At 45.7% G+C, this 24,153-nt stretch overlaps 1 protein-coding gene across 1 annotated transcript in view; it reads right to left on the reverse strand.

Moving 5' to 3' along the window:
• Nucleotides 1-2,801: 2,801 nt before the first annotated feature.
• NID1 (nidogen 1) overlaps nucleotides 2,802-24,153 on the reverse strand; it is a 102,333-nt gene continuing 80,981 nt past the window's right edge. The window contains exons 13-20 of the mRNA XM_069571596.1: nucleotides 23,611-23,829; nucleotides 21,023-21,195; nucleotides 15,302-15,428; nucleotides 9,867-10,038; nucleotides 8,520-8,677; nucleotides 7,238-7,361; nucleotides 5,862-5,974; nucleotides 2,802-4,888 (exon numbers count right to left, since the gene is read on the reverse strand). Of these exons, the coding sequence (XP_069427697.1) occupies nucleotides 4,767-4,888; nucleotides 5,862-5,974; nucleotides 7,238-7,361; nucleotides 8,520-8,677; nucleotides 9,867-10,038; nucleotides 15,302-15,428; nucleotides 21,023-21,195; nucleotides 23,611-23,829 (1,208 nt within the window). The 3' untranslated portion in view covers nucleotides 2,802-4,766. The remainder of the gene's footprint in view (nucleotides 4,889-5,861; nucleotides 5,975-7,237; nucleotides 7,362-8,519; nucleotides 8,678-9,866; nucleotides 10,039-15,301; nucleotides 15,429-21,022; nucleotides 21,196-23,610; nucleotides 23,830-24,153) is intronic.

The following is a 24,153-nucleotide window of genomic DNA, read 5'->3' on the forward strand; positions in this document are numbered from 1 at the left end:
TCAGAGGTGTAGGTGAGAGCATAAAGCAGTAAAGTAGGCAGACTCTGGTTTTGGGGGTAGATGCTCGGGAACAGGGGGTCTCCTGAGGCTCGATCCCACCTTTGTGTATGCCGAAGCCTCCTTCCTCATGACCTTTGCCATGGGCAGAGTTCCTCACGCTGGCTCCCAGCATGATATCATATGATATTTGTCTCTGTCTGATTTACTTCATGCAGTATGACAATTTCTAGGTTCATCCATGGACCTAGATAATAAATAATGCTGTAAATGGCATTGTTTCATTTTTTTATGGCCGAGTAATATTCCAGTATACCACATCGTCTTTATCCATTCCTCAGTGAATGGATATTTTGGCGGTTTCCACGTCTTGGCTATTGTTAATAATGCTGCAGTGAATGCTGAGGTGCATGTATCTTTTTGAATTATGATGTTCTCTGGACATATGCCCAGGAGTGGGTTTGTTGGATATATGGCAACTTTTTTTTTTTTTTAAGGAACCTCTACAGTGTTCTCCATCATGGTACCAATCTATACTCCCACCAGCAGTATAGGAGGGCTCCCTTTTCTCCACACCCTCCCCAGCAATTATTATTTGTATTTGTCTTTTTCTTTCGTTGCTTGTGCTTTTGGTGTCATGTACAAGAAATTATTGCCAAATCCTATGTCAGGAAGATTTTTCCTCTATGCTGGCTCCTAATTAGAAGCAGTAGTCAGAACCCACAAATCTGATTTTTGGAGAGCAATGCTGGTTCTTATCGCTCAACCTGGTCTTAGTAAACTGCACTAGGAACACGGGCTGCTGTCCCCGTAGCTGAGTGTCTTGGGGCTGGGAAAAGGGGATGGCTGCCACTATTAAGGGGAAGCTGAAACTTACCACTCTCTTCATCAAACTCTCTCCTGGAAGCTGCAAGCATTCCACTAGACACAAAGTTCTAAAGTAGTTTATTCAGATGGCTCCTGCCAGTTCAACTATTGTTTTATAGAGGGGTGGATTCCTAAAGCTTCCTACTGCACCATCTTCCCTGACATCACTTTAACGTATCTAGATTTTATGACCAGAATAAAACACTGGTCTTAGCATTTAGACCTAATATCAGCTGTCTGTCAGTAAGTCCACATCAGCAGGATGTATTAATAACTGATTCCATCGGTGGTGCCATTTTATAGGTAGGCCCTGATGCACCAGGTCTCTTCTGTACAATGATCTCAACCTCATTCCTGCCATTTTTGAGCCCCCTTCACTCTGTCCAAGTCAAAGGCCCATTCGCATCCCCCTCAGGGGCCAACATAGGTAGCACTATGCATTGGTGGCAATTGAGAACAGACCAAGGGGTCTCACTCCATGGCCAATGCCAGGAAGATACCTTTGTTCCTTCTGGATATGAAAAGGGGGAAAAAACACAGCTCATCTTCAGAACTGAACCAGGAAATGCTACCGCCTATAGCTAAAACTTTTATAAAATGAAAACAATGTTTAAAAGGGTGAAGTCCATGATAGAATTATTTTAAAGTCAATTATCAGCCCCTAAGTTTGTGGAAGAGCAAGAAAGTTCCAGAAAAACATCTATTTCTGCTTTATTGACTATGCCAAAGCCTTTGACTGTGTGGATCACAAGAAACTGTGGAAAATTCTGAAAGAGGTGGGAATACCAGACCACCTGACCTGCCTCTTGAGAAACCTATATGCAGGTCGGGAAGCAACAGTTAGAACTGGACATGGAACAACAGACTGGTTCCAAACAGGAAAAGGAGTACATCAAGGCTGTATATTGTCACCCTGCTTATTTAACTTCTATGCAGAGTACATCATGAGAAACGCTGGGCTGGAAGAAGCACAAGCTGGAATCAAGATTGCCGGGAGAAATATCAATAACCTCAGATATGCAGATGACATCACCGTTATGGCAGAAAGTGAAGAGGAACTAAAAAGCCTCTTGATGAAAGTGAGAGTGAAAAAGTTGGCTTAAAGCTCAACATTCAGAAAACGAAGATCATGGCATCTGGTCCCATCCCTTCATGGGAAATAGATGGGGAACAGTGGAAACAGTGTCAGACTTTATTTTAGGGGGAGCTCCAAAATCACTGCACATGGTGATTGCAGCCATGAAATTAAAAGACGCTTACTCCTTGGAAGGAAAGTTATGACCAACCTAGACAGCATATTAGAAAGCAGAGACATTACTTTGCCAAAAAAGGTCCATCTAGTCAAGGCTATGGTTTTTCCAGTGGTCATGTATGGATGTGAGAGTTGGACTGTGAAGAAAGCTGAGCACCAAAGAATTGATGCTTTTGTACTGTGGTGTTGGAGAAGACTCTTGAGAGTCCCTTGGACTGCAAGGAGATCCAACCAGTCCATCCTAAAGGAGACCAGTCCTGGGTGTTCATTGGAAGGAATGATGCTGAGGCTGAAACTCCAATACTTTGGCCACCTCATGAGAAGAGTTGACTCATTGGAAAAGACCCTGATGCTGGGAGGGATTAGGGCCAGGAGGAGAAGGGGACGACAGAGGATGAGATGGCTGGATGGCAACACCAACTTGATGCACATGAGTTTGGGTGAACTCCAGGAGTTGGTGATGGACAGGGAGGCCTGGCATGCTGCGGTTCATGGGGTCGCAAAGAACTGGACACGACTGAGTGACTGAACTGAACTTAAGTTTGAGGACTCACTTGGGGAAAAAAACCATCCCTTATAACACTAGGGGCTAAATAGGTTTTGCAGATTATTAAATGACTGTCTTTCCATTGTGAATCTGCCTCCTGAGATTAATCTGCCTCATTCAAACAAGATAAAGGAAGACTTTTTTTTAACAAAAAAAGTTTATTTTCTGCACTAAAATTTATACAGCTGTAAACTCAAGGAGTTATCCAATACTTGTACAAATCTGGGGAACAGTTAATAAGCACCTTCAATGGTTTCCACAGTTTAAGAATTTACTGTTTAAAAAAATTTTAGAATGAATCTAGCAAAATGAATAAAACAATTATAAACATTATACAAAAATCATGACAAAACATTTGATATAGAGGGTTGGATATGGAATGATAAATAGAAAAGGAAAGTTAAACTAATTTATGTGGTTGGGTTACATAAAAGACTCATGTGTTCCCCAAACCTTGTGATTCTTGGGGATATAGTTGCTTCTCAAAACAAACTCCAATTATTCAAGGAAAGGCTCTTTTCCATTCAGGCTCCTATGTGCTGTAGAAAAGCAGTGTGTTAAGGGGGAGTTGAGGGTACTGAGGTTTGCAGATTAGAAGAGGGATATCTTCCTTTAGGAGAAAAACAGGGAAATTCTTCCATGTCCTTAAGCGTAGAAGTGTCCTCTGACAAAGAACATATCATATTTTCTTTGGCATTATTTAAGAGCTTTTCTTATTGCTACTGCTAAATCTTCTCCTTTATCCTTCCTCTTGGGTTTTCCATTTCTGCTGTTCATCAGTCTCTTCATGACACTTTTCACTGAGTCTTCTCACTTCCTTAACCTGATCTTCACTGACGCAAATTCCTTATCCTTAGCTTTCAATTCAAAATTTCCATTCTTTTAGGACTTTGGAAAGTAGTCACTGCCTACCCCTCCCCACCCCCCACCAAATACCAGTAGCTATATATGGTCAGGAGATGTTTTCTAAACAAGCTCTAGAAAGATAAATGTGAAATGTGGTAATGGTCCTTTTAATTACACCAATGAGGAACAAAGTGTCTGGAGGACTCATATAAATATTCAGTTTGGCCTTCCTGGACTGTGTCTTTGGATGAGAATACAGTGAGCAAGGGCCATGGATGGAGGATGAACAAGAGAGCACAGAGCTCACGACTGATTGTAGATTGGCTCTCTGGGGTGGAGGGCAGAGATGAGGGACTTCAGGGGGTCCCCAGTCCCAGCCTGTATCTCAGATGGGTCTCCACGTGGAGGCTGGACACAGGTGCCAGCAATGGGGCTGTGCTGCCCCAAGAACCAGATGCTAGGATCCAAGTGCTTTGGATAAAGAGGAATACTTTGGTACTCTTTGGTATAATTTAAGGCACATCAATAAAATCCCCATCCTCAAACATCTGACTCTGCACCCTGAATTTCTCTGGACACTCTTGATTTAAGCTTTTGACTACCAACAAATACTTCAGAAATGCCAATAACTTATCTGGGAGAGGCTGCTCAGTATCATCCACCAAATACCCATATATCTTTTGGACACGATGAGTTTTGACCAAAAGGCAGGGCTTGCTCACATCCTGCCTTGGGCAGGATGCAGGCGATATAGAACTCAGGGGTTAAATGCTAGGAGTATAAAGAGGGAAATCAGAGCACCAAGAAAAACTGTGGGAGAGCAAACTCCCTCCTTTGCTCACAGCCTCGATGTGTCCAGCAGCTGAGGAAACAATGGGTGTCTCAAAGTGAGGCTGAGCTCGTAAGGCCACAAAGAAGGGGGCAGCTCAGGCCCTGGGAAGCTCTGCTCACCATAGGGGTATGAAGGCTGGGGCCAGTTTCCAGCACCAGGATGGGGCATATAATCCTCACTCAGGGCTGTATAAGCTAGTCTGAGGGTTAGGGTCAGGGAGACTTTGTGTAGGAGTAGAGGCTTTCCCATTCCAGAAGCTGAGGGCATGTGTTTTGGGGAACAGTGAGGGCAATGCTGTTGGGGCTCAGGCTGGGTTGGACCTGGGCCTGGTGGCCATTCAGCCACCAGGTCAGACAGTTTTCAGTCCGGACCCTTTCAGGAAGGGTGCTGCTGTGAAATACTTTGGAGAGCACACAAGGAACTCTTCATTTCTGCTCGATACAGTCAACTCCCAGGGTGTTGTCAGGGCAACGGCAGGTCCTGCTTCCTGGGGTGGCCAAGCAGAGGTGGGTGCAGCCACCATTGTTCACTGAGCAGTAGTTGTGACCTGGAAAAGGCAGAGGTAAGCTCAGTGGTTCAATCAGTTAAGAGAGTGACCTCCATACTAGCCCCCTGTTTGGTCTCTGGAAGGCCAAGCTTATGGAGGGGGTCCTGGAGAACAAGGAAGCTGTACAGAAATTTTAACTCAGCTTATCTCCTGGCTGTTTCCTCATCATTAAGGATTTGCCAAATGTGCAAAAACCTTGATTGCTGATCTGGGGAATATGCAGATTTACCAACAAAGCTATTAGCAGAGCTCAGGGAGGGTTTTCCAGCTCCGGTCATAACATGGAGCTGGAATTTTAAAGCAGAATGTGCTTTCTACGCAGCTTGGCCACTTCACTAGCGGGCAAGAGGGAAGCCAAGAAGGAGGAAGCCATAGCATAGACTCTGCAGCCAGGCTGCCTAACTTACCCCCAAGTCTGCTGCCATGAATACTGGAAGTGATCGTGTGACTCTGGGCAAGTGGTTTCAGTATCCTCATTTATAAAGTGGGCAAAATAATAACACCTACCTCATAGGGCTGCTATGAGGATTAAGTGAACCAGTGGATACAAAGCACACAGTGACTTTTAATACATGGGATGTACCCAGCTCACAGGAAGTATCACATCCATGTTTGCAATTACTATGACTATCAATTATTATTGTTGCTGTCTTGCCAAATGGATGAACTTTTAAAGCAGGGGACCCTAACACTGCTTTTCCTCCTTGGAGCCTGAAGACAGCATACTTTTAGACTCACTCCAGGAGTCAGTACTTTTCCTCACCCTTATCCACTATCCACTTCATTCCCTACCATTTTCTATTGATTCATCTGGTTTACCTACTAATTAATGAAGACCCTTGATGGAATGGACTAGGTCTCACCTGCCCTGTGATCAGGGCTACCAGAGGCCATATAGGGGGCGGCCAGAGTGTGGGCTCTGAGCCCCAGGGGCCAACCCAGCCCCTGACTACATAGAGCACAGGTGAGTTACCTTCAGGACACTGCGACAGGGCAGAAGTGATGCCATAGAGCCGGGTCTGCTTGTGGGGGTGGAAGGAATCCATCTCTTTGGAAACAGCGAGATCTACAGCGACCACAGAATTCCTAGAGTGTCAAAGGATGGAAAGTTAAGACACATCTAACGGCAGGATTTCCCTGATGGTCCAGTGGAAAAGACTTTTCACTTTCAATGCAGGGGGCGTGGTTTGATCCCTGGTGGGTGAACTAAGATTCCCTCATGCTATGCGGCATGGCCAAACAAACAAAACCCAAAAATATACTAACAACAAAAAACACATCTAATGGCTTAAACTTTTCTCTACAGGGCAACCTCTTTTGTCGCTTGGAGGGTAAAGTGAACGTGTTAGTCTCAGTCCTGTCTGACTCTTTGTGACCCCATGGGCTGTAACCTGCCAGGCTCCTCTGTCCATGGGAATCTCCAGGCAAGAACACTGGAGTGGGTAGCTATTCTCTTCTCCGGGGGATCTTCCCGACCCTGGGATCGAACCTGGGTCTCCTGCATTTCAGGTGGATTCTTTACCATCTGAGCACCAGGGAAGCCCTTGGGAGATAAATTGGAGGCCATATACGGCTTCCCAGGTGGCTCAGACAGTCAAGAATCTGCCTGCCCATGCAGGAGACACAGGAGACGTGGGTTTCATCTCTGGGTTGGGAATATCCCCTGGAGGAGGAAATGGCAACCCACTCAAGTATTCTTGCCAGGGAAACCCCATGGACAGCGAAGCCTGGTGGGCTACAGTCTGTGGGGTTGCAAAGAATCAGACAAGATAGCACAGACAGACGTGAAAAAAAAAAAAACCAAACAGATACATTGGCCTTACTTCCTAGCCATCCCTCCCTCTTCCTGAAGCCTGCAATTCTCTGGCTTCTTAAAGAAAGAACAAAGGTCAGCTAGCTCTGCCCTATGGCTCTAAATCCCAAGCTGGGAAATCCACTTTCTATACTGAAGCGCCTGCCACAGCCGCTGGCTTGGTTTAAGCCTACTTTTCTGCAGGAAAGGTCAAGAAGGAGCTTTGGGAATACTGCAGTTTAAGAATTATAATAAAATAGTGGCATGGAGTAGGCATGGTCTCTCCCAGGGAGAGAAGGGACATGCGCAGAAAGTCCCCATTTGTGGACTTGAAGCTGCCCATCCAAGAGCATCCAGATGATACACCGCACACCCTGCTTCCCTAGGGTTACTGCCCTCTCCTTTCTTGCCCTCCTCTCTGACAATCAGAGGGCGAGGCAGAGGGGGCATCTCTGGAGGTGGGAAGGTCAAGCCAAGAGGCTGCTTGGAAAGGGTGTGGCTCCAGAGAGGGCAGCGGGGCAGGTCCCCCAGCCCCTGCGCTGCAGCAGCTGACGTACGTCTTCCAGTCTGTGTAGTACAGATTCTTCCCGAAGCTCGTAACGGCGAAAGGATACTGCAGCCCTTCAAGAACCTTGCGTATGTTGGGCTGACCGGGGTTCAGGCATTCAGCCCGATGGGTGCCTGTGTGGGGTGAGAACAAGTCGTCCATTGTTCACACAAGAAATGGCCCCTTTGTGTCCAAAACGAAAAGCAAGGAGGGCAAGCGTTACACGCTCAGATCCGAGAGAACACAAGATGTGCTCTTCTGAACTGGGAAGTTGGCTGTTCATCCTCCCACGCCCCTCTCATTGCTCAGTGCCACCTCCATCCAGTACCCACACCTGGTTCTGATGGGGAGAAGGGAGCCAGAGCAGAGGAAGAGCACCCCATTTCACCTATTTCTGGAGCAGCCAGGGGCTTAGTAAGAAGGAAGCCATGTTCCAGCTTCTGTTCAAATCCCTCCTGCCTGAAGCCCCTCTAGACCTTCCCTCCCTGTTTTCAGAGCCCTTAGAATTGCTAAGCTGCTCCCACTGGGTGAGCAGCTACGCACAGCCACGCATCAATGCCTGCATTATGACCAACTTTAGGCTTGGGTTTCCACTTAACTGTGCGTGCTTTACTTCCTGCATCTCCCGTGGTACCTGACAGTGTCTAGAAGGAAGGAGGAACTCAACAGAGACTTGATGGATGATTGATATTCTTTCCCAACTGAGCATCCTGCCCACATCAGGGGCACCCCAAATCTTCCCAGGCAGGAGCACACATCGGGACTGCCTTACTTTATCTTCCTTGGCTTCAAGTCCTGCCTTAGCCCTGCTTGGGGACAAGCAGGAGCTACAAAGATGTAAGTCATGAATTACTTAATAGGTACCAGGATGAGGACAGGCTCTGGGGGTCAGCAAACTTTTTCTTAAAGGGCCAGATGGTAACTATTTTAGGTTGTGTGAGCCAAGAGGTGAAATCAAGGACATTATACAAGAATTTGTATAAGCTTTTAAAATGTAACATTTGAAAATGTAAAAACCTTTTACAGCTCCCAGGTTATACCAAAACAGGTGGCCATACCATTTGGCCCCAGGCTATAGTTTGCTGACCCCTGACCTGGAAGATTGAGAATGCTCCCTGGGCTACATCAAGCTGTGGGAAACAGTTTCCAAGCAAAGATATGCAGCTGATGTTTGTGCAGAAAAATAGCAGTTCAATAGCTACTCTCGATAGTACAGTGGATAACAATGATTATTTGGTAAAAAAACGAAGCCCTGTTCTGACCCAGGAGCCAGGCCTGGGGCTTTCCATCACCTGCATCCACCCAGCAGAGCTGAGACGAGTAGGCATCGAAGGTCAGTCCATTGGGCAAGCCCAGGTCATCCTGCACCAGGATCCTCCGGTTTGTGCCATCCATGTAGGAAGTTTCAATTTTGGGGTTATCTCTGTTCCAATCTGTCCAATAAAGATTCCTGGAGGAAAAGGAAGTGAAAGGGGAAGAGAAATAATGAAGATGTATGAGAAAAAGTTCACTTAAAGACCCTTAAAAAGAACCTATGATAGGGAATTCCCTGGTGGTCCAGGGGTTAGAACTTTGCATTTCCACTGCAGGGGGCATGAGTTCAAAACCTGGCCAGGGAATTAAGATCCTGCAGGTCATACAGTGCAACCAAGAAATTTAAAAATAAAATAAAAATTAAGGCTATAAAGGATCTGGAGGTGCCAAGACACATTGCCTTTGTAAAGATCCCTCTATTTGGTTTTTCCCTTGAATCATTCTGTTACTAACAACTTCACTTCCCTTAAATATAACTGACATATCTCAATGAAACTGTTTTTAAAAAATAGAGCGCCATAACTGACATAAACACTTGGGGATTCTCATATGCTGTCAGCACTCAGGAAGGCGAAGCAGACCCAGAGGATGAAGCCCAGAAGCAACGCTGGCAGGGTAAGTGGTCAAGGCACCTGAAATCAGAGAGGCGGCCAAATGGCCACAGAACAGGAGATGTGGTCTCACGTCAAAGCATCAAGGAGACAGGAGCCTAGGGTGTAAGACTCAGAGCCTGCCGTGAGGGAAAGAATGTGCTCACAAAACCCCGAGGGAGGGCCCCCAAGCTGTTCATGCTGGGTTGGGCCCCCGGAAGGAGCCCCAGGGGGACAGTGATGCTACCTTGATATTCTTCTGGGGTTGATACAACTCAAATATTTGATTAACATTCAATCCAAGTGGAAATATCCAATTTCTGAGCCGTCAACTTACAAAGCTCTTGGTAAAAGATTTGAAAGTGGAACATGGTACTGAGTTCATGATTCCGGTGGATTATAATAAATGTTCTGGCTTCACCTCAGATATCTATAAGCCACCAACTGTGGACCCATTCATCCTAAACTCATTCATTTCAGGGCAGCAATGCTGGAGTTACAGTCAAACTTTGAGAATATGCACAAGGGCAGATGTAAATTGAATAGACACACACACAGATTTACACAAAGATACCCTTTCACGGGGGCTTCCCTGGTGGCAAGATCCTCTGGAGGAGGGCAACCCATCCCAGTATCCTTGCCTGGAGAATCCCAAGGACAGAGCAGCCTGGCGGGCTATAGTCCACAGGGTCACATAGAGTTGGACACGACTGAAGGGACTTAGCATGCACACACCCTCTCACGGAATCTGTTACGATGCCTCTGGGATTCACCAAGTCAGTCTCAAACAGCACCCGGCGCTGGGTCCCATCTAGCTTCGCAACTTCTATCCGATCCAGTTGAGAATCCGTCCAGAAGATGTTGCGCCCAAGGTGGTCAAGAGCAATGCCTTCGGGGCTTCCAAGATCTAGAAGTAAACACCAAACATTATTGATTTTTTTTTTAATGAGTAAGATGAGGTTTTTCTGATTACTCCGCGCTACTTCATCTGGCATCGAACCCTTGCACTTTGAGAAAACCCATGGGAGTGTTAAATGCTTGTTAAGATAAATAACACTCAGGGACGAATGTTACAGTGCTACTCATTCCCTTGATGGCCATCCATATTGGGAATGGATGGATGGGTACCATACTGGGAAGCCAACCCATACGGATGCTGAAGCTGTGGCCCTGCCTTCCAGGAGCCTGCAGCCAATCACAGCTCAGGCTGAGTTCCAGGCTCTGTGGAGCATGGAGCAGGAACGCTGTACTTAGCCTGGGGAGACTGAGGAACACTTCCTGGGGGAGGCAATGCCTCATAAGGCTGGCTGCTGCAGGAACAACAGGGCTGTCTCAGGCAGGGATCCCGGTCAAAGCTTTCCAAGCAGGGAGACCAGCACAGTGATATAAAGGAAGAATGGGTATGGCTTGAAGTATACGCTGTCATTCTGTGTGGCTGGAGACCCCGAGGGTGGAGAGTGGCCAGAGATAAAGTTAGGATGCCTGCGTTAACAAGCTTAGAGCTTATCTCTTATGTAAAGGGGAGGCACAGGAAGATCTAAAGAGGGGGAATGGGACAGACTTATCTTATTCATCAGTGGGGGAAAATAGGTCATTGCCGAGAAATAATATATGCAAGAAATCACAGCTGTTATTACTTTCATACAAGTGTTAAGAGTACAAAGAAGGGGTATCAGTGATTGTAAATAACACCCCAGAAGTCTTTACTAGGCTCTAAGTAACTGATTTTCAAGCCAGGGGTTGCCACAGTATAAGCTGACTGCAATGCGAGCCTTTAGCACCCACCAAACCTAATCAGGAGTTCAAGATTGCAATGATTTCCTGACTATAAATACAACCAAATTAAAAGCTAAAACCCTACCAGGGTTTTACTGGGGTCACCTTGGACTCTTTCCCCTCAGCTGATTATGGAGTTGAAGGTCATTTAGGACGGCTGGAAGTGGAAACAGGAAGGGGACGAGCCAAGGATGGGGCTACCCTGCCCCAGGGACTTGGTATAAACCATCCCTGCAGCACTGTGTTCTTTCATCAATAGCGAAGCAGTCCCAACCCTCAGTCCCCTCCGTATCAGCTTTCACTAAACTCCTACAATGATCATGACTATGAATGATGGAAACATCTAAGCCCCCCTGAAGGACTCCCACCAGAGAAAGCTTATTAAGACTTAGAAACAATCGTTTCTAATTCTAAACAAGGTCTTTATTATTCCAACTCAAAGCAAAGATTTATAAAGTACAACAAACTGGTTCCAAATTGGGAAAGGAGAACATCAAGGATGTATATTGTCACCCTGTTTATTTAAATTACATGCAGAGTACATCATGCAAAATGCCAGGCTGGATGAAGCACAAGCTGGAATCTAGATTGCCAGGAGAAATAGCAATAACCTCAGATATGCAGATGACACCACCCTTATGGCAGAAAGCGAAGAAGAACTAAAGAGCCTCTTAATGAAAGAAGAGAGTGAAAATGCTGGTTTAAAACTCAATATTCAGAAAATGAAGATCATGGCATCTGGTCCCATCACTTCATGGCAAATAGATGGGGAAACAATGGAAACAGTGACAGACTTTATTTTGCGGGGCTCCAAAATCCCTGCAGATAGTGATTGCAGCCATGAAATTAAAAGATGCTTGCTCCTTGAAAGAAAAGCTATGACCAACCTAGACAGCATACTAAAAAGCAGAGACATTACTTTGCCAACAAAGTTCTGACTAGTCAAAGCTATGGTTTTTCCAGTAGTCATGCATGGATGTGAGAGCTGGACTATAAAGAAAGCTGAGTGCCAAAGAACTGATGCTTTTGAACTGTGGTGTTGGAGAAGACTTTTGAGAGTCCTTTGGACAGCAAGCAGATCCAACTGGTCCATCCTAAAGGAAATCAGTCCTGAATATTCATTGGAAGGACTATGCTGAAGCTGAAGCTCCAATACTTTGGCCACCTGATGCAAAGAACTGACTCATCTGAAAGACCTTGAAGTTGGGAAAGATTGAAGGCGGGAGGAGAAGGGGATGACAGAGGATGGGATGGTTGGATGGCATCACTGGCTCAATGGACGTGAGTTTGGGTAAGCTCCGGGAGTTGGTGATGGACAGGGAAGCCTGGTGTGCTGCAGTCCACGGGGTCACAAAGAGTCGGACACGACTGAGTGACTGAACCGACTGAAAATATTTCCCATATCCTTGGAGGTAAAGAGACAGTGAGACTGACCTCCAAAGACCCCTTCAGACCTCCAGACAAAATCAGAAGAAATCATTCTAGGGTATATTTAGAACGAGAACATCCTGTCTAAGAGGCATGGGCTATTCAGAAATGGTGGGACCAGGGAAGGCTGTTTAATGAGAGTATCTTTACAAGTTCCTGGAAGGAACTCCTTGCCAATTGTCTTTTTAGAAACAGTCTGGTCTTGACGTCAAACCCAAGAGCAACCAGAACTCCTCCCCCAACCAGAAAAATACTTCTTTATAGGCTAAGGAGCCAAAGGAAAGGCCTGGAAAACCTCATCCTTTCCTGTGAGTCAGGGCAAGATGGGAAAACTGCAGGGCAATATATTCCACACTGATTGTATCAAAAGGAAACAGATGATGATACTTATTAAAGATATCTGGCTAGGACTTTAACTCAAGGAAAAACAGAGAAGCCCGGGATTCAGACATTATGAAATTAGGAAGAAAAAGAAAAGATACCCACTGCCATTTTCACTCACTAGGAAAATACCATGATGAAAACGTAAGTGGAAGCTTCTTTCTCTTTATGGAAATTAAAAGAGGGAGAGGGAGAGGGTGGGATGATTTGGGAGAATGACATTCTAACATGTATACTATCATGTGAATTGAATCGCCAGTCTATGTCTGACGCAGGATGCAGCATGCTTGGGGCTGGTGCATGGGGATGACCCAGAACGATGTTATGGGGAGGGAGGTGGGAGGGGGGTTCATGTTTGGGAATGCATGTAAGAATTAAAGATTTTAAAATTTAAAAAATAAAAAACTAAAAAAAATTAAAAATAAAAAAAAATAAAAAGACAATGTATTCCTTGTGATCTTTCTTCTACAAAGATCACATTCTGATTTAATTCTGTGTTTTCACAGTGGGCTTTTGTCTGGAATGTTTCTTACTGGTCTTAAAGCTTTCTTGGATCATTATCAGTTCCAAAAACAACAGGAAATAGCAAACGATGACCTACTCCCCACTTCCTGTGGGTTTTGAAGTCAAATTACTGATAATAGAAACAACATTTTCAACAACATTAAGATGCAAAAAGGCATCTTCAAACTTGTATTCATTAGAAACTTCATTCCATTCATTAAAGCAAGCCATGAAAACTAGCAGACATTATTTAAATAGCACGTTGGCTTCCAGAAAAGTATTTGAGGTCTGTGTCCACAGTTGACCTGTTTAACTCAACCTCAGCTTAATTCCTGCTGTATTATCTCTTATGAAGGAGCCAAGGAAGGAAAAATATATCCCAGGGGCTGTTCCACAGGCACAAGGGCCCTTCTTACACTATCAAAAGTTGTAGGGAGACATTAAATTAGAAAAGCTATACTTAGCCCCTGGAAGAAAAGCTATGACAAACCTAGATAGAGTATTAAAAAACAGAGACATCACTTTGCTGACAAAGGTTTGTCTAGTCAAGGCTTTGCTTTTTCCAGGAGTCATGTTCAGATGTGAGAGTTGGACCATAAAGAGGGCTGAGTGCCAAAGAACTGATACTTTTGAATTGTGGTGCTGGAGAGGACTCTTGAGAGTCCTTTGGACTGCAAGGAGATCAAACCAGCCAATCCTAAAGGAAATCAACCTGAATATTCATTGGACGGACTGATGCTGAAGCTGAAGCTCCAAAACTTTAGCCCCTTGATGCTAAAAGCGGACTCATTGGAAAAGACCCTGATGCTGGGAAAGACTGAGGGCAGAAGGAAAAGGGGATGACAGAGGATGAGATGGTTGGATGGCATCACTGACTCAATGGACATGGGTTTGAGCAAACTCCAGGAGATGGTAAGGGACAGGGAGGCCTGGCGTGCTGCAGTCCATGGGGTTGCAAAGAGTCAGACACAACTTGGCAACTGAACAATAACACTCAGCCCCAAGCATCAGTAAAAAGAAATACCAAAGAGGCTCAAATATTTTAAAGATGTATCTTTGCTTTTTCCCCCAAGCCAGGAAGTCCTTAAAGATGTACCTTTGAGTGTTTTGTAGAGAAAACAAGATGATTTTACATAGCACATATCATTGGCATGGCAATGTCTTTTGATTGAAAATTTCTGCAAGGCAGCTGGTTAAGTCACAGACTGAGCAATGTGCAGTATTTGACCTTTTCAGTAGAGGAGAATTTTTACAGGTCCTTGGACTTTTTGTCATAATGGACTTGAATCTTGATAAAACATATCCATTTAAAATAGTCTTGACTTGTTGAATGTAGGCATTAAAATAATAGAGTCCTTGGCTTAAATTGGCACCTGTAAATTAAGGAATTGAGGTTAAATGTTGAGGGGTAGGCTGTGCCAAAGTGTCATGTGGTTTACCATTACTGATGCAACAAAAACAGAAATGTCTGTAAAAGTTCAGCCTAATTTGCTGTACTCCTTTGGCAATCTGAGCAAGGTCCAGTGAGGGTGAGATGGAATAGAGGAGACCACCCCACCATGAGGTTACAGGTTGAAGTGATAACCCTTCAAACTGAAAACTGTCTTGGGAATAGACTCACCTCTCAGGGACAGTATTTGCCAATATGCTTGTGACCCTCCCGTCTTTATGATTTTTCTGTTTATTGCCTAATGGACCACCCCAAGGGGCAGACAGTCTGAAAATCAACTCGAGGCTCAGCAGCCAGAGGGAGATGCATTTATCCAAACTGGATGGTTGAGTTTAGCCTTTATTATTCCTCAAAACTGGCTACATAAGCTTTCAGAGACAGGCATAGACATATACCCTGTTTTAATTTTATTTCAGCAACACATCCCAGCTAAGATGTTCATGATTTAGTGATGAGTCCTTGGAGGACTATTCAGAGAAGGCTAGAAAGGGTGATGTTTGGGCCCAAGAACCCAACCCATCTCCAATCACCATATCCTGCAAGCAACCATACACCACATGACTCTGCTCTCTCCCCCAAGAGCCACGTGGGCTACTACAAGCAAAACCAAGAATGATGCTTGCTTGCCCACCTTGTCGAATGATGGTGGTTGGCTCTCCGCCATGCAGACTGGCTCTCCCGATGGAAGGCTGACTGATGTCGGTCCAGTATATCATCTTGTCCACACAGTCGAAGGCCAGTCCAATGATGACTTTATCCTGGAAGTGTAGACCAGTGGTGAGAGTGGTCCATCTACTCGTGCCTCATGATAGTAGGAATCTTTCACGTGCTTACAGGCGTTTGGACACCTTTCAAAATGAAGTGTCTTCAAGTCTTTTGTCCATTTTTAAAATTAAATTATTGAGTGGCAGGAGTTCTTTATAAACTTCAGATAAAAATCTGTTGTCATATGTGTATAAGCATGTATATGTATGGGGCTTCCATCTGCCCGTGTAGGAGATGTAAGAGACATGGGTTTGATCCCTGGGTCAGGAAGATGCCCTGGAGGAGGGCATGGCAACCTGCTTCAGTTTCTCTCAGCAAATAGCACTTTTTCATTTTCTTAAATGATGTTTTTTGGGAGCAAAAGTTTTAAATTTTTGTAAAGTCCAATTTATTATTCTTTTATGGATAATGCTTTTTGTATATTATCTAAGAAACCTTTGACAAACTGAAGATCATAAAAAAGAAATAAAACACATAAATATTGGAAAGGAAGAAGTAAAATTATTCTATTTGAAGACAATATGATTATTTATGTAGAAACTCCTGGGGAATCTATACTAATATTTTAATTAATAATTGAACCTAGCAAGGTTGCAGAATCCAAGATCAACATAAAACTGTATTTCCACATACCAGCAAGAAGTAGAATTTTAAGATAATAATGTTTATAATAGCAAGAAAACCAAAATATTTTAGGCTGAATACTATAAAACATTGCATAGCAAAATTAAAGAAGATGCAAATAAATGAAGAGATGTTAGTTTCATGGATCATGAGATTTAACACTGCTAAGATATCAATTCTCCCTAACTAGGAATTAAAGATCCAATGCTATCCATACCAAAATCCCAGAAGGCTTTTCTTTCTTTCCTTTTTTTAAAGTAGAAACTTTCAAGTTCGCTCTAAAATATATATGGAAACATAAGTAAAGTCCCTGGACACCACAGAAGTGGAAGACCAGGAAGATGTTTTAGGAGAGAACCAGTTACCAGCAAGCACTTCCCCTTTAGAGGTCAGGTCATAAAGGACACAGAGATCCTTACCTTACACCATATACAAAAATAAGCTCAAAATGAATCAGAAACCCAAACGTGACAATTAAAACTATAAATTTCTTAGAAGAAAACATGGTTGAAAGCCTCATAGCGTTTGATTTGGCAATAATTTCTTGGCTATGGCATCAAAAGCAAAAAATAGGTAAATTGGATCTTACCAAAATGGAAAACTTCTGTTCAGTAAAAGATACAGTCAACAAAGTGAAAAGGTAACCAGCTAGTGGAAGGTGAGGAAATATCTGCAAATCATGTCTCTGATGAGGGGTTGATAAAATATATGAAGAACTCCTACAGCTCAGCAACAACAACAAAATAACCCAACCACAAAATGGGCAAAGGGTATGAATAGATATTTTCCCAAAGAAGATATGTAAGTGGCCCTTAAGCACATGGAAAGATGCTAACAAAGGTCCATCTAGTCAAAGTTGTGGTTTTTTTCAGTAGTCATGTATGGATGTGAGAGCTGGACTATAAAGAAAGCTGAGCACCAAAGAATTGATGCTTTTGAACTGTGGTGTTGGAGGAGACTCTTGAGAGTCTCTTGGACTGCAAGGAGATCCAACCAGTCCATCCTAAAGGAAATAGGTCCTGAATATTCATTGGAAGGACTGATGGTGAAGCTGAAACTCCAATACTTTGGCCATCTGATACAAAGAAGTGACTCATAAGACCCTGATGCTGGGAAAGATTGAAGGCGGGAGGAGAAAGGGATGACAGAGGATGAGATGGTTAGATGGCATCACCGACTCAATGGACATGAATTTGAGTAAGCTCTGGGAGTTGGTGATGGACAGGGAGGCCTGGCGTCTGCAGTCCATGGGGTTGCAAAGAGCTGGACAGGACTGAGCAACTGACTGAACTGAAATGAACTGAACATCTCATTCACATTCCTTGTGAATGTGAAGTGAAAGTCACTCAGTCGTGTTCAACTCTTTGTGACCCCACGGATTATATAGTCCATGGAATTCTCCAGGCCAGAATCCTGGAGTGGGTAGCCTTTCCCTTCTCCAGGGGATCTTCCCAACAGAGGGATCGAACCCAGGTCTCCCACATTGCAGGAGGATTCTTTACCAGCTGAGCTACAAGGGAAGCTCCATAATACTGGAGTGGGTAGCCTATCCTTTCTCCAGGGGATCTTCACGACCCAGGAATTGAACTGGAGTCTCCTGCATTGCAGATGGATTCCTTACTAACTAGAGAAATGCAAATCAAAATCACAAAATACCACTTCACACATATTAGTATGGCTACAATTAAAGAAAAAAACAAAATAATAAGTGTTAGCAAAGTAGCAGGGAAACCTGGAATTTTTGTGCTCTGGTGGTAGGAATGCAAAATGGTGCAGTTGCTAAGGAAAACAGTATGGCAGTTCCTCAAAAAACCAAAAATAGAATTACCATGTAATTCCGTGTCTGGTTTATTTCCAAAAGAAGTGGAAGTAAGGACTTGAACAGATGTTTGTAAACCCATGTTTATAGAAACATTATTCACAATAGTCAAAAAGTAGGAGCAGCCCGAGTTCTCCACTGATGAACAGATAAACAAAATATGAAATATCCATGTGATGGAATATTACTCGGTCATAACAAGGAAGGAAATTCTAACACATGTCACAATATGGATGAAATCTGAAGATGCTATGTTAAGTGAAGTAAGCCAGTTACAAGAGAGCAAGCAAGCACTGCGAGGAGTTTCCCTAGAACAGGCTAATTCATAGAGATAGAAAGAATGAAGTTCCAGAAGACTGGAGGAGGAGGAGGAGGGGGTCATTAGTGAAGGGATCCAGAGTTCAGTTTGGGACGATGGATGGTGATGACGGTGGTATTTAATGCCACTGAACGGAGGCATTAGGTACAGTTAAACTAAAATACCTAGATGGTAAAAACAGATAGCTAGATAGAAGTATCCATAAATGGATAAATGATTGATAAATAGATAATAGATAGGAAAGACACAGTGAATATTGTTTCAGCACCTTCCCCTCCATGGATCACATCTCAGCTTCTGCTTCTCACAGCCTCATTTGACATTTAAGTCTCCCCCTGGGTATTGGGGGAATGGCTTTCCCGACTCCTACTACCTGGGAGTGTGTGCTGGTGGATACAAGAGAAGAACAATGATGGCCCCTTGAGGGATTTGTGCTTCAGTGAGGCAACAGGACATCATAAAGATCACTTAGGCATTCCTTCAGTAAATACTTCTCAAGTGGCAAACACTGTTTGGGGTCTGGAAACACCACTGTGAAACAAATACCTCCATGAAACAGACGGACAATTTCTGGTCTTGGTGTACTCATATTCTTTTAATTGGGGTATAGTTGCTTTACAATGCTGTGTTAGTTTCTGCTGCACAACAAAGTAAATCAGCTGTACGTATACAGCTATCTCCTCTCTCTTGGACCTCCCCCCTACCCATCCCCTCTAGGTCATCACAGCACTGAGCTGAGCTTCCTGTGCAAGACAGCAGGTTCCCGTTAGCTACCTGTTTTACACATGGGAGCGCACATGTCAACCCCAATCTCCCAGTTCATCTTACCTGCCATCCCCCGACCCCCACCCCATCAACTCATCCGTTCCCTATGTCTCTGTCTACTCCTGTGTTGCAAATAGGTTCATCTGTACCGTTTTTCTAGATTCCACACACATGCTTTAGTGTATGATACTTGTTTTTCTCTGATTTATTTCACTCTATATGACAGACATTAGGTCCATACAGGTCTCTATTCTTGGTGGGAAGAGATACATGAGATAAAGAACATGTACCCTGATATACAATGTACTGAGTAGTGCTGAGTGTTTGCTAAAAGACAGAGAAGGGTGACTGGAGGCTGCAGGCTGAACAGGGCAGCCAGGACAGGCTTCTCCCAGAGGTGATGTGCAGCAGAAATTTGTGGAAGGTACATGTGGCCGTGTCTATGTACATGTCAACCGTGCAATGTGCACGTGAGCCGTGCAAGGGTCTAGAGTGAGAAAAGCCAGGCAGGGGACAGCAAATGCAAACGCCCTGAGGTGCAAGCGTGTGTGGTGAGCTGAGGATCAGCTAGAAGGCCAGAGGGCTGCAGCCAGTGAGTTGAGGGGGCAGGGGTAGGAAATGGGGTTGGGACAGGTAGCCAAAGGCCATGAAAATAACTGGTTTTTTTTTCCTCTGGGTGAAAGGGGAATCCATCAGAGGGCTTTGTGCTGGGGAAGAACAATCAAGGCTGCTTTGCAAGAGGCTTTTGTAAAGCATTTTTTTTTCCCCCATGGATGGACCTAAAGATCTCTAGTAAGTTAGTAAGCCAGAAAGAGAAAGACAAATACCATCCAACATCACTCACATGTGGAATCTAAAATATGACACAAGTGAGCTTATCTATGAAACAGAAACACCCAGACAGAGAGCAGACTTGTGGTCGCCAGGGCAGCGGGGTGAGAAGGGGCAGGAACGGGAGTTTGGGATTAGCAGATGCAAACTATTGTGTAGAGAATGGATAAACAACAAGGTCCTACTGTACAGCATAGGGAACTACATTCAATATCCTGTGAAAAACCATAATGGAAAAGCGTGCAAAAAAGCATGTATATATGTGTGTATGTATAACTGAGTCACTTGCTGTACAGCAGAAATTAATACAACATTGTAAATCAACTATACTGCAATAAAATAAAATTTTAAAAAATAAGCATTTTTACTTTGCAGACTTTTTTTGATCTCGGTCAAAAAGAAGAGTGGGTGCGGCCGTGTGTGGCACCTGTGATGTGGAGATTGATGCAGGAAGAGAAAATAGGGCAGGCAGCAGAGACAGGGGAGTGGGGAAGGAAGATGAGAAGAAAGCAACATTTCTGTCCAGAATTTTCAAGAAGGCTCTGCAACCAGCACTGAGGGGTGATGAGGATTTCTGCTGGACTTTCATCTCCAAGGCCTGATGGACCACTCGCTGCTACTTCTCCCCTCCTTAGAGGACCCTGATGGCCCACCAGTGTCCTGGCACCCCTGAAGTCCACAGTCGGAAGCCTCCACCAGGTCTTAAGTTTGGTTTCCCGGCAGAAGGTTAGGATCCCAGATAAAACAACAGCTTCTCAGAAGTGTCCGACCTCTAACAGACAAAAATTCCCTAGCTCACAAAACACAGCTTTGAAAAGCTCTGGTTACTGCCTCCTCTGCCTCCTGCCAGACATGAGGATCTTGAGTTGAGTGGCTGCCAAAAGATGAGTCATTTTGTGAATTTAGCAGGGATGGTGAGATCAAACCTGACAGATGCTCGCAGATAAGATATAGTAAGCGCAGGTGATGCCCCCCACTAGGGGTCAGATTCCAAAGTGGTCTCTAGCAGGCATTCCATTTCTGTTCCCACCCTTCAGTCTCCTGGGGGAAGGGGAGGGGACTTAGGAATAAAGTGGTCTTATTTAGAGATGGACACCCAGGGTCACACAGAATGAAGAGGCCCTGGGTCCAGGAATCTAGTCCTAGTCCCTGGTCTGACCACAGCCTGCTTGTTGCTCCGGGTCATGGAAGCAGAGACTGTCACTGAAGTGCCATCAGCCAACACTCACCGGGGCGTGAAGCAGTGTCTTGGCTTCCGACTTGGTCATGGTGCTTCCCTCCAGGGGAAGGCGCTCTATCTTCCCTGTCTGGGCGAAGAGTAGATGGGTCCCGGGAGGCGGGGGGATCACAGCGGTAAGGACCGGGGGTCCAAAGTGAACTGGAGGAGCCACTGTACTCAGACCTGGGTGGCAGGAGATGGCATTGAGCAAGGCCCGTATGCAGCAGGAACGCACAAATACACACGTGCGGGCACATGCACGGACTCACACACAGGCACCCACACACCCTGGTCACGTCACCTTCTCGGCACCACAAACTGCACAATCACACGTGCCTATTAATGTCTGAGAGCACAAGGAGCAGGAAGACCGCAGCCTATCAAAGGGCATTTGTGATGAAGATGACACAGGGCTTGAGTGTAACATTAAACGTCAAGTGGAAAAAATGGCTCAGCCTCCCCCTTAATGGAACTAAGCTGGCTATGGGTGCCCTGCTCTGGATGCTGGGCATCCAGGCTGTAGCAGCAATCCAAAACAAAGAAACAGCAAAACCCCCAAAATCCTGGCCACAGGGAACTTGCACCCCCATGGGAAGCTGCTGAGTATTTTCATGCCCAGTGGACTTGAAAGTCTAGGCAAGTCCATCAGAGTGGACTTGCCCCGCTTACCCCATCCCACGGGGGCAGGAGGGTCTCAGGCCCCACAAGCAGGAACACAGTCCTTCGGGGCTTTCCAGGACAAAACGAGGGGGGAGGCTCATCCTCCCTTAGAGGCAGCCTTGCCTCCTACCTGCTGACCTGCATGTCCAGCAAAGCTCTGCCTCACCTGATGGGAGAACCTCCCAGGAGGGGACATGCACACTGGCTGAGGGTAAGGAACACACAGTGCGTGTCGGGGAACCTGGGTCCCCGACCTGGTCCAGCCACTCACCACGTGGACACATTATGGACCTCTGCAGTGCGAGGGCGGAACCAGCTCGTGGCCAAGCTCATTTTCAGTTCTTTTCTCTGGTCCATCTTGCCTGTTATACCCACTCAGTGACATAAGCCAATCTGGTGGATCTCTTTAAATCTCTAGAATCTATCCCTCCAAACACACTGCCTGCACCTCAGGTCAACCCTCGCCATTTCTCACCTGGACTAACTGTAAATACTGCAGCAGCCCCCGCCTCCCCATGGCCATGGTCTCATTCCTTCCTCTCAGCTCTTCTAAAACTGAAACCTGGTCCCATCAGCACCTGCTCAAAACCCTTCCTGGGCTCCCCACCTGCTCTCAGGATCAAGGCAGATCCCTGCACAGAGCCTCTGATGTCTTCACTTCCACTCTGCTCCCCCGGCATGGGACACAAACTCATGATGGCTTCCTTCCTGCCCCTCAACCTGCTCCTGCTACCTGGAACACAGATCTCCTCAACTCCACTTCCCCAGTGCAGGTGACTCTGGTCCTGTCAAAACCTTGGGTCAGGCAGTATTGCCTGCAAAGCCTTCCCTGGCCAACCCACGACCCCCCAAGTCAGGGACACTGTGGTCCCTGCACAATCACATGTGCCTATTAATGAGAAAGGAACCCTCTCTCTCAGGGTTCCTTTCCCTACCCTGCCTCTGTTTCCCTGCCCCCTGAGGTTCTAGGGCCCACACTGGGGCCTTTCCCTCTGCAGATGCCCGCAAGACCATGGCATCTGATACACCAGGTTAATGCTGGCTGGGTGGGATAATGAAGTTTGTGAGTGATCCCTTCTTATCAGCCTCTTAGCAGCTCTGGGAAACTATCTGGTAGGGGATCAATTTATGATTACTGGCTATCTGGTGAATGGAGATGTCAAGAATGATTATATTCGATTTTGGTAATTTGTGACAATTAGCATTTTCTACATCTGGGACTGAATTTTAGAGCCAAGAAGCATGCTATAGATTATTCTGCTCAAGTGAGATGTTGAAGGCAAGGACGCAAGTGTCTGTCCAGTGCCACACAGCCTGGCCCCAGTCCCAACTTGGTGCCTTCCTACCAGCACGACTGTCTCAGAGCCAGCTGGCACAAACCTTTGTGGCTGTTGGTTCCTGGCATCATTACAAATGGATCAAGTACCTAAAGGTCCAGGCACAACCTTGCAGGAGGCCGGTGTGACATAAGAGTTCCATGCCTGAGTAACAGGGTGCTGAGGAGGGGCACTGGTTGGTCTCTCCCATTCCTGCTATGCCCCAGCACAGAGCCACTGAAAGGCCAGGCTGCCCAGTGCAGGGTTTACCCAGAGGAACCCCAAGCACACACACACACCTTCTGCTATCAATTGCAATCTTATCCAGCAGGCCCTGCCCATCATTTGCACAAGACAGGTTTGCACCAAAAAGGAAAAGCAAAGGGTGAGAGGAGGGAGAGGGTAAGTGGGGAGAGAGAGGGTGAAGAGGGGTGTGAGTTATGGGGAGATGGAAAAGGGGGCTGCAGAGGGGAAAGAGGAAGGGAGGGGACAGGCTTCGAGTCAGTGGAGCAGGTCAGGATTCAGGGCAGGCGCAAAGCGCCAACTGTGCCCCAGGCAAGGGTCCCCAGCAATGCTCGCGGATGCCTGGACGTCCCACCTCCAGCGCGGCTCTCCGACTTACATGGTGGCCTCATCCCAGACCCAGTCCTGGTCCCCTCCACCTCTTGGCCATCACGGTCCACACACCAGCAGTAGCCAGTGCTGCTGTGGCACTGGGTGGGCACGTAGTGTCCCTGCTCATCACATTCGGGGACGAACAGCCCAGGGGGCTGGGGTCGCGGGGAGTCCGCCGTCCCAACGACGCGCTCCCGCTCCTGCTGGCATCGGGTTTTCTCCACTTCTGTTAGAGAGAGGGGCAAAAAGAGGGTCATCAGTTCAAGCCCCCACACTCAGCTCGGAACCTGGGGAGCTGCCTGGTCATTGTTCTGTTTTGTATTATTAATTAAAAAATTTTTTTGTTCACCTTTATTGAAGGATGTTGACTTACAGTATTCTATTAGTTTCAGGTACGTGACAATGATTCAAAATTTTTATAGATTATACTCCTTTAAAACTTATTGTAAAATACTGATTTTATTCTCTATGTTGGTGCTATCGTCGTTCAGTCGGTCAGTCGTGTCTGACTCTTTGCGACACCATGGACTGTAGCCGGACAGGGTCCTCT

This window comes from Ovis canadensis, chromosome 25, assembly GCF_042477335.2.
Source record: "Ovis canadensis isolate MfBH-ARS-UI-01 breed Bighorn chromosome 25, ARS-UI_OviCan_v2, whole genome shotgun sequence".
NCBI lineage: Eukaryota > Metazoa > Chordata > Mammalia > Artiodactyla > Bovidae > Ovis > Ovis canadensis.